Genomic DNA, 10568 nt, shown 5'->3' on the forward strand with positions numbered 1-10568 from the left:
TTACGTAACGGCGGGAGGGGTGGGGGGAAAGGAGGGTGGGACGGAGCGGGGATGGACAGACGGACAGACTCACCGCGGGGCAGCGCCGGGTCCCGGGAGCGCTTCGCCGCAGGGACGCGGGGGAACGGGACACGCGGGCCGGTCCCGCACGGCCCAAATTCTTGCCCCCGGGTGCGGGGTGGGGGGGGAAGGAAGAGGGGCTGCACCACCCCCCTCTCACGCGAGCTCCCTCCGCCCGACTCCGGGCAGCCCCGGCCCTGCCTCTCCCGGGGAGCCCCGCCAGGTCTGGGCAGGGAGATGCGGTAAACAACCTGTTTCCAACGAGAAAATCATCCCCCTCGGAAGAGGAGGGAGCGGAGCTGCCCCGGGACAGCCCCCAGGGCTCCCGGAGAAGCCGCCTCCTGCCCCGAATGGTGCATCCTCACGGAGGAGGCGAGACTGGCACCAGGGATGGGGGGGGGGGAGCAGAGGAGAAAAGCTGAGCCTATTTAAAATGCAGAGCCCCAAACCAGTGCAGTCTCACCCCAACTGGCCTCTTGCAGACGGCGATGCAGCTCCCGCTCTGCTAGAGCTCCCCGGGGCTCTAAGCAGTAACCACGTATCAACCCACACCTCGACCCAGGGGGGCTGAGAGGAGGTAGGGGACAGCTCTGGCTTCCCGGGGGACAGACATGACCACGCACAGCCCTGCCCAGCCACCTTCTTAGCAGCAGAGACCTGCAGAGCTGGGACCCATGAGTAGTCTGATGCTTCATCATCCTCCCACCATCCACCCCCCACCAGCTCTTGAGAGTCAACGGGGTGACCAAGAGGCAGGACCCAGCCATGAAAGGGCTTTGCGGACAGAGTCCTCACCCCTGTCACCAGGCAGGACTCAACCGAGCAGCACGGTGAAGTTCAGACTTGCTATTGCAAGTCAACAAGGTGGAACGGGAGCTACCAGCCCTGCTGGGGCAGGAGAGCAGCCTCCCCCCCCTTCCCCAGCTGCCCAAGCTCACCCGTGGCCACAAGAGCATCGCGACTTTGCAAGAACCCACGAGAGGAGTTGAGTGTTCAGGCTTTAAAACTTTATTCAAGCAGACAGCAGGTAACCCAGAAACACAGTTAGAGCACCCCCACCCCAGTCGGACGCCAGCACCCAGCACGGCATCCTGACACCCCAGTAGTCACGGTCGTGCTGCCGAGCCAGGAGCCAGGCTTTGTCTTTCTCTGCTGGCTGCAAAGCGCATGTTTTTAAGTCTGACATCAAAATGCATGCAAAGTCTACCATGAGGACTCCCAGACAGCAGCTCTTAAATGCCATCCAGAGAAGTGTCACCGGGAAGCAGTAACACAGAGAGGGTTGTACACGTGCCTCAGAGACAGCAGGGTACTTAGGGAAGAGCAAGGAGTTGCACGAGCCTGGGCTTCCTGATGAAAATCCATCCCTCCAAGCCCGTGAGCGCTGAGGCTCAATAATTGGGCTGGGAGCTTTCCCTTGCCCATTCCTGGTGGTGGCCCAGGTCTCTGCACCAGGTCAACAGCGTTCTTTTCCCCTCAAGGGCTACTGCTGGAGCTCAGGTCACTCGCTGGCTTTAGGTTTCAAATGCCAGATCAAACTGCTCGCAGAGCGCACGGCCGGGGACAGCCAGCCAGCTGCTTTTTGGGAAGAGGCAGCACAGATCAGCAGGTGTCAGACAGCAGCAGCCTTCAGCTCCAGGTCAGGGAGCAGAGGGGCACCACGAGAAAGGTGCCACTGATCTCCCCCCCTCCACACAGCACCTAAGACTGGAGTTGGGCAGGATACACCCCCATCTAGAACGGGGACCTGAGTCCTCCAGACAGCAGTCAGCCCCCAAGGCCTACTACATTCACCTTTAATTCCCCAAGTCTTCACAACTGATTTGAAGGAAGTTCACTAAATCGCAGAGCACACAGTCTAACTAAGCCTAATTTCCACTAAACATTCAAAGCACTAGAGGCAGACTAGGAGGCAGGAAGCCACTTCAAGACAGCACAGCTATTTGAAACAGTTCACCCTACGGAGAAGGTAAGAGTCTAGAGAAGTACATAACAGACCAAAGTTTGTATCTGCATCACCACAGGAGAGTGGGAAAAAAAGTAGGACTGCCGCAAATTGATCCGTGTTAGATACTAACCATCAAGCTTTGCAGATGACATTGCATGATAAGCATAGAACAATTATGGGAAACACTGTCCCCGATAATTACGTACACCCATAGTGCAACATATGGAGGTCACTGCCTCCGATATAACACTGTGGTAGGCAAAAACTACCTTGTTCTTTACACATTATGGGAGACACTGCTCCCGATAATGTCAGTTAGGTTTCACGATACCTAAGGTACTGGAAGTTTGCAGGAAGCTGCCATTTTAAAAAAAAATTAAAATAAAATAAAAATAAAATCGGGCCAATGCCTAATCCAAAGTACAAGAAGTTTGTGTGTGTTGCTGTGAGTGGAGTGAGGGCTCCACATCAAGCCCCTCCAGCGGGGCCAGAAAGGAAGCTGTGCTCCCCATGCGAGTGCACAGCATCCAGAAAAGGAGGGAAGAGAGGGAGTCTGAAGCCCACGGAGGCACAGACACCGCAGGGAAGCCAAATTTCTAGTATTTTGAGTTTTCACCCAGGTTTTCGTTATGTCAAGGATGATTTTGGAACAAAACCTGGAGACTTGCTACCAGGTTTACACCTCTAAGTTTCTTCCAGAGGCGTGTTTTTGCCACAGAAAGCTTAATTGCTAGTTTTCAAAGACTTTTTTTTTTGGAGGGGCCTGTTTAGATTATTTTAAATGCAAAGTTCCAGTATCATATTTGATTGTAATAGCAGATGCTGCTTTATTCAAAAACGACAGTATAACTGTCATAATTATGGAAGGCACTGCTTCCGATAATTATCTTCTATAAAAAAACATACCATTTATAGTGAACGCTGTCACTGATAAATAAATAAACAAATAAATATCTCAGTGCCAAACAAGAGCCATCAAAACGGCATCAGTCAAACAGGGTTTGTCCAGCAAGAGACTCAATTTCACAAAAGGCCCCAGAGCAGCAAGGTCTGAAGTGTCAGTCTAGAGCCATTTCTCAACGTCACAGGACTCCCTGAGGTGCCAGCTAAGGATATAAAGGGGGCATTAGATAATCTTTGGGTCATTTTCCCTGGGTATTGAGGCAGAAGCAAGCCTTCAAGATGTCATTGGGACCCTGCTGTTGAGTAAAGGCAGGCCGGACACTTCAGAGCTTGCTGATAATCAGCACTTGTGGGCTGTTACCATGTTGTTTTATTTTTGAACTACAGGTTGGCCTCTGTAGCTCCCTGCCAGAGAAGGGATCCTCATTACAAGCGTTAAGAGGAATCCGTTCCTTATCTTGTCACTAGGTTTGGGGGGCAAACAATTAAAACTCTAAATAGATGAGGTACCTCCCCACTCAAGGTACCGGTTCAGGAGTCACCCAAGCTGTTATTTCTCAAGTACACTGGAGAGCAAGCCCCACAAGCAGCTGTATGTGACCGGTTTAGACTGTGGTCAGACGGGAGCCTGGCCAGAGGAGATTTCATGGTAATCTTAGTACCTGCTTTAAAACTGCCTCCTGTGAATTTGTCAAGGTGAAATTTAAATTTTATGCTCAGCTTTGGTCAAAAAAATTTGTTGCCAGAAAATCTACAGGAAAAAATTATGCCATGTTAGGGAGTGGGTTTCCCTAATCCTGTACCTTTACCAGGTGTTTGCCGTGTCTAGAATTCGTTGTCTGTATCCCAGATATCACCCACTAAGGCATTGGCAGCTCCTTTAATGGTCCAGGTCACCAGGGCCAGCTGCTCTCTCAGCATGTTCACGTCCACGCTGTCCCTGCTGGTTTTCAGCAGATGCAGGTTCTCCAGCAGGCTCTGCAGGGTGTGGGAACCTTTGCCGAAGAAGATGTGGCGAAAGGGAGCATCTTTTGGCGAGAGGTACGGGGAGAGGAAGTCATACTCCACCTGCAGCAGAGATGCAAATTTAGGGTTGTACTCTCACCTGCCAAGTTTTTCTTCCCTAATCTGCTCCATCGGGAGCTCCCAACCTCTGATCCTCACCCAGCCCTTTCCTGCAGCAGCTCTGCAAGGGCCAGACCCTCTCCTGACAGCAAGCGCAGGAGTCAATCCCGTTGACACTAAGCAAGCAGAAGAAGGACCAGTCTGCACAGTGCCCGTGGCTCCTAAAAGGGAGAGGCCCGTCCCAGGCAGCGCTCTCTTCCTTCGTGAGGAAGGGAAAAACCAGTTGTAAATACCCACCTTCATGATCCTGTCATTCAGGGCTCTGCGGATGATCTTGTTCTCCCTGTCGCTGTTTGCGATGTCTCCTCTCAGTGCATCTATAGCTCGCTGGAAGTCACCACGGGCAAAAAACAGCCAGTTCAAGGTCAGCCCCAGCGCCTGCGAGGGAGGAGCTGTTAGCAAACCTGATTTTCTTCTTTTGCTGCTCTCTAACCAAGTGAAAGTGTTATGTTAGGTTTTTTTTTTTTTTTTTTGCCAGTTTAACCAAGTAGCAGAGCGAGTTCCTGGCAGGCTCTTCTGAGGTCACTGAGCCCAGTGACGTGTCTCCCCACCCACAGTTTCTTCTAGGCTTTCAGCAGAAGTGCAAATGAGATGCAAAGTGCTGTGAATGATAACTAGAGGAGAAAACAAGAGCTCACCACAGCCAGATTAGCTAAATCTGTCTGCCACGGGTACTCTGCCTGCACCTATAAAGGAACCTAAGCTGCATCTATAAAGGAACATCCATTCAGGTCACATCTTGCTACACTCTCGTGCCCCAAGGAGGAAGATGTCCACCCTGCTGTAGCCAGAGGCACGTGGCCCCATAACAGTCTACAGGGATCCAGTGCACTCAAAGACTTTCTTACCCTCACATCCTGATCATAGGGCAAGAACTTCTCCTGGAACGCTAGCAGTTCATCACCATATCTCTCAAAGTCCAGGAAGAGCTCATGATCATGGGTCAGCCTGAGAGCTATTTGTCCAGCAACTTCTGCAGCAGCACGCATAAGAGCATACAAGTTGTCAGTCGCCTTCAGGTTCTCCACAGTGTCCTGAGTAGTGCCCAAGAAGGGATATTCCTTATCTTTCTGCAAGAAAGAAGGCATTAAGGTTAGGGAAGAATGCTTCTCCAGCTAGGATTTTACAGTTTGCTCCCACTACAATTTGCTTGCTACTTCCACCACATTCCACCTTCTCGTGCTACTAAGTAGAGAGACTGGAGGGGCAAAATTTCAAAGCAGAGAGGAAGGGAATGGAGGTCCTGCATCTTGTCCCTCAGAGTTTCCAACAATCAGCAGCATGCTCTGTTAGTTTGTTAAACCCAAAGACTTATAGACCTTCCCTCCCCATCTCATAGCTCACTGCAGAAGTGCAGGCAGGCAAACACCAGCACCCAGTTTGGTATGTGCTGGCAGGACCCTCCAACCCTTCTTGGCAGGATAACTCAAGTTTTTTATGGAACAAGTCTGACACTAAAAAAATCCAGGCATTCATAAGCAGAGAAAGCCGTTACCAGAAAGGCTCACAGCTTGCACACCTGCAGTAACAGAGCAGGCAGCCCCAAGCTGCAGCAGCAGCCCTGACCAGTCTGAGTTAGTACTCGCTCTGCCAGCGGTGCTGCTTCCCCAATGTGCTCTGCTTGCTGACCAGCAGGCTGTGGCACAATCTTTCACTGGAGCAGCAACAGCTTGACGTCTTTTTAGTGCTTTTAGCTTCTGAATCACTGACATCTGAACCTCCAGAAGAGCAAGTGTCCCCTCTCCCAGCAGAACAAGAGCACTCAGGACTCTGGAACAGAGACTGCAGACCAACCATGCCCCAGGAGCAGCCTTTGCAGCACGTACTGCCACAGCCACCAGGTCCAGAGGCTCCTCCCCAAGAGAGGCTTCTGCATGGACAATGAGCTTGGCTGGGACAGCACCTTATGCTCTGCCATATGGGAGAGCAGGTATCTTACAGCACTTCCCACAGGAAGAGTACAGCAGGCAGGCAGGCAATACTTACATTGTAGAAACCAAAGGAAACCACCGGGATTCCCGAGTAGGTCAGGAAAGGGAACGCTGCGTTATCCAGACCAAGTGGAACACTGCAAAAGACAAGTATTGAGTAGTTACTAACTGGTTTGGACATCCCAGGAGAAAAGCTACGAGCCCTAGAGATGAAGCTCTGAGACAAATGGACTACCCTGTCTAGACAAGACTGGTTTTGGCCAGGAGTCCCAGCCAAGGGCCGAGATTTACTTGGCCATTTAGGGCCACCAGCCTTTGTACAAGGCTGTTCTTGCCCAACAAAAAGGTGCCTGGGCTGCCTACAGGCAGCTTGGGGCAGCACCAAGCACAATTCATGTTGTACTGTTCATGCTTGCCTGATGCCAGGCAGCGGTACAACACTCCAGCACAAAGAGCAGAAGCCCTTTAGTTTGCTCCTTTATGGAGATTTTGCTTTCCCAAAGAGCAGGATGACAATACTTACACTGTTTTTACCCAGTCAGAGCCAACTCTGTCATACAGGGTTTCCAAATTCTTTGCTGGGTCCTTCACCTGCACAGAGACGACAGTCACTGCACTCGTTCTGATCTCTGCTTGGGCTTCCAGGTCCATCCTGGAGCTTGCATTGCTGTGCAGATGCCAGAGTCAGGTGTGCTGCCCTGACCTTTCTCCACACGACAGGCATTCAGCTCACACTGAACTGTGGCATTTGCTGATTTTAGATTCTGCATGCATAAACTGCAATTCCCAGAGCCCAGCTGACTTCAGACAAGGCCCTCCGGAGTATCTCAGCCCTTTCTCTTAAACTAGGCTTTCTCCTCAGAAGGTGCCAGGTGGGCAAAGTGACATAGTACAGCTCTGGCTGCTTTCAGTTCCTCCTTAAAAAGTCACCTTGATTAGCCCAAGACCCTTCAACTCACCCCCTTCATAGTTCTCTCCAGCAAGGTGTACAGCAACGGGCTGGCAGAAATCTTCAGGTGGCTGGAGCCTGCAAAAAAGAAAGGGTGTCTGACATGCTGGCACAATTAACAGCTACTGCTAGAGCAGCTCAGGCCTGTGACTGAGCAACAACTGATCTACAACTTGTTGCCAAAGGATCCTTGACAGACCCAAGACACTCTACTGGGACCTAGCAGAGCTGCCTACACGCTCAGGCTGCAGCAACCTCCCAGCTTCAACGACAACAGAATAATGGAGTCACACCAGTCTTCAGCCAAACACCCAGCATCAATCTCTGCCACAGTCCCCATTCCTGGAGTTTAAGGGATGTCTCTCAAGCTTTTCTGGTCCCACTCAGTTTCAAGAAACTTAAGAGTAGAATAGCAAGTTACCTACAACTGCAGCATCCAAGTTAATGTAAGTGAAGACTTTGGCATGCAGTGTGGCAGAGTATCCCTAGAAAAAAAACAACAAGTATTTTAAGATGAGCAGTACAACACCAGAATGTTTAATCCGTAGCAAAGGGAAATGACAGCCAGAGTCATCACACAGAAATCTATCAAAGCAACAGTACCTCCAGCCATTCAGTAGCACCCACAGTTCCGTACTCTCCTGCACTCCAGCTGGCAAAGATGATGCTGCGCCTTGGTTTGTAGCCACCTGCAAAGAGAGAGACACTGAGATGTCTGCCCTTCCCCCATGGAGATGTAAATTAGCACTGAGGACCTGGGTTGATGAATTGCCTGTTCCTTGGACAGAGCTGAAGCATTCTGGCTGCTGCAAACGTGCACACTAGTGGCTGCACAGACACTGCACCCTGCCTCCCCCACGCTGCAGAGCTGCGTAGAAAAGCCATGCTATCTGCATCTCCCTCTTTTTTTATTCAGCTGAGCCTAAAGTTGACCCCAGAGACAAAAGCACTCACACCAAGTGTCACCATGCAGCCCCCACCACTCCAGCTGGTCAGCTTCTTCACTGTTTTCCTACTTTCAGGCCTGGCTGTCCAATAGACAGCTCAAGTTTGAGGTCTGCATTGCATGTTATTTAAGGACATTCCTGCATTTAAGCCATACCAGATACAAGCAGGCAGTCCCTTGGAAGCAAGTGCTCACTGCAGACAAGCTGTCTACGTTGGACAAGTAATAGCATCTCAGGAAGCTTTTTCAGATTCCCTATGCCTTCCTAAATGATTATTTTGCAACTGGGCTCTCCGACATTAACACACACAGAGCTAAACCCGCATTACCCCCCATCCCCATGCTTTTGCACACAAATACTTACCGTTTTTCACCATGTCCGAGATCACACGGGCAAGTTCCAACAACATGGCAGTTCCAACGCCAGCCTTGGCCGCTCCTGGGCCCCAGGAGTCTCTTTGGGCTCCAATCACAACATATCGATCTACAAAGGAGACATCGAGATCTAAGCTGCAAGCTTCAGGTTGCAAACACCATTTATTAGAAAAGCAGCTTTGAGCTTCCATACTAGGACCAGAGTATGGAGTCTGACCCCTGAATCTGGCACCCTGTTTGCTTTCATTTAGCCTTCCTCTGGCAGCACAGTTCAGCTTTTTCCTTGACCCTTCAGGAAGGGTCTTGGTTCTGCTGAGGAAGTGGTTGTGTCTGTCTGGGAGCAGCTATCACATTCTGATGACCACAGAACAGGAAGGGTTCTCCTCAAGACTGAGCCACGAGGCAGCTGCTGTTACCTGGTTCTTCAAATCCCTTGATAGCACCAAAGATGTTCAGAATCTTCCTGTCCACCATAGCGTTGTTCACGGTCAGTTTCACTGTCATCTTGCTCGTGCTGTTCAGCATCACCTTACATCCCATGATGCCACCTTTCCACTCCAGAATGCATTCCTCTCCATGCATTTTACTGAGGGGGGAAAAAGAGATCCTTTGAACTCATTATCCAGCTCTGACCTCATTCAGCTATTCAGTGAAAAAAGCAAGCCTGCAACTGAAGCCTTGTTCAGGGCATGCTCAGAAAACAGCTTGCAGACCTGTCCTACTGATTATGCAGGAAGAAGTAGGCTACAGAGGCCAAAAGGAATCCAACACTAGATTAAGATTAGTCTTTAAGACATGAGATATGGACACAAGTCTCATTTCACCAGCCAGCTCCAGTAAGCTCCCTGCGATACACAGCAGAGACCAGCAGAGAGCTCCCTGGGCTCACAGCACCTCAACACCATCCGCAGCCTAGCCTGCAAGCCAGGAGAAGCAGTTACCTGAACAGCTTGCCTACTGCTTTGCTAGAGATAGTCTGAACAGCAATGCGAGGTAGTCCAGAAGATGCCACTGGTGGGAACTGGGTGTGGTTGAAAGAAGGAAAGCCTGGGGTGAAGGGGTCTCCAGTTCCCAGGTGGGCCTGTGAAAAGCAAGAAGAATCTTCAAGTCTCAAAGGAGTCCAACAGTTTTCATCTACACGAGGGCAGGAAGCATTGCTCAGCCAGAGGCCTGCAGAAAGACTGCTGCAGCCTGCAGTCCACAGTGAGGAAAGTTCTAGAGCATACTCACATGGCCAAAGGGGACAAGCGTATCTGTGTTCTCGTAATCGGAGGGGTCCAGGTACATCAGGGCACCAACTGCTCCGGCTGCTTGGGCATTTGCAACCTGAAGCAAAGAACATTAATTACACATTTGTTCTGCAAGAAAGGCGAGTCAAGGCAAGTATATGTAATGGTGCGAAGGGTTTCACCCCTGCAAGAGGGCCACAGCAGCCTAGCCTGCAAGCCAGGAGAAGCAGTTACCTGAACAGCTTGCCTACTGCTTTGCTAGAGATAGTCTGAACAGCAATGCGAGGTAGTCCAGAAGATGCCACTGGTGGGAACTGGGTGTGGTTGAAAGAAGGAAAGCCTGGGGTGAAGGGGTCTCCAGTTCCCAGGTGGGCCTGTGAAAAGCAAGAAGAATCTTCAAGTCTCAAAGGAGTCCAACAGTTTTCATCTACACGAGGGCAGGAAGCATTGCTCAGCCAGAGGCCTGCAGAAAGACTGCTGCAGCCTGCAGTCCACAGTGAGGAAGGTTCTAGAGCACAAAGAGGGGAGCCAGTCGCATACTCACATGGCCAAAGGGGACAAGCGTATCTGTGTTCTCGTAATCGGAGGGGTCCAGGTACATCAGGGCACCAACTGCTCCGGCTGCTTGGGCATTTGCAACCTGAAGCAAAGAACATTAATTACACATTTGTTCTGCAAGAAAGGCGAGTCAAGGCAAGTATATGTAATGGTGCGAAGGGTTGTGCCCCTCAATGCCCAACTCCAGAACAGATTTTTGACAGCTACCCGACAGTGACAGATACACAAAGATGCTGAATACTAACAGATCAGTCCTACTCCAGGCAAAGCGCATGTGGGACTCTACAACTGGAACTTTGCCTCAAACCCTGCCCGTGCGCTGTTTGCCCCAGGAACTGCCTGCCAGGGGTGTGTGGGGTGGAGGGTCAGTTTTTGGTGCCACGTAGGTGGGGCTGTATCAGGAACAGTGTGGTGAGTAGGACAAAGGAAGTGATTGCCCCCCTGTATTTGGCACTAGTGAGGCCCCACCACTTTGTCCAGTTTTGGGTCCCTCACTACAAGAAAGACAGAGAAGGGCAATGAAGCTGGTGAGGGGTCTGGAGCA

General features: G+C 50.9%; 1 protein-coding gene across 2 annotated transcripts; it reads right to left on the reverse strand.

Moving 5' to 3' along the window:
• Positions 1-1045: 1045 nt before the first annotated feature.
• Positions 1046-10127, reverse strand: LOC106890265 (transferrin receptor protein 1-like). Of its 2 annotated transcripts, none has more exons than XM_014945954.1 (12): positions 10011-10127; positions 9701-9840; positions 8654-8823; positions 8227-8346; positions 7520-7605; positions 7338-7401; positions 6927-6994; positions 6491-6558; positions 6023-6104; positions 4885-5106; positions 4274-4414; positions 1046-3979 (listed from the first exon to the last, which is right to left on the reverse strand). In XM_014945954.1, exons 1-12 carry the CDS (start codon positions 10065-10067, stop codon positions 3737-3739), a joined length of 1461 nt encoding a protein of 486 aa, XP_014801440.1. In that variant the 5' UTR covers positions 10068-10127; the 3' UTR covers positions 1046-3736. The 2 variants fall into 2 exon arrangements, with proteins under 2 accessions (XP_014801440.1, XP_014801439.1); XM_014945953.1 differs by lacking the exons at positions 9701-9840; positions 10011-10127 and adding exons at positions 9179-9318; positions 9468-9559.
• Between the last annotated feature and the right edge of the window lie 441 nt (positions 10128-10568).

The sequence above is a fragment of the Calidris pugnax genome, unplaced genomic scaffold (genome assembly GCF_001431845.1).
Source record: "Calidris pugnax isolate Ruff unplaced genomic scaffold, ASM143184v1 scaffold111, whole genome shotgun sequence".
Lineage (NCBI taxonomy): Eukaryota > Metazoa > Chordata > Aves > Charadriiformes > Scolopacidae > Calidris > Calidris pugnax.

Excerpts from the sequence above, each read along its gene's own strand:
- LOC106890265 (XM_014945954.1), bottom strand. The coding sequence starts at position 10,067 with ATGTACCTGGACCCCTCCGATTACGAGAACACAGATACGCTTGTCCCC. Across the intron at positions 8,347-8,653 it reads CAAGGGATTTGAAGAACCAG|ATCGATATGTTGTGATTGGA; the intron begins GTAACAGCAGCT and ends TCTCCTTTGTAG. Across the intron at positions 6,105-6,490 it reads TCTGACTGGGTAAAAACAGT|TGTTCCACTTGGTCTGGATA; the intron begins GTAAGTATTGTC and ends TGTCTTTTGCAG.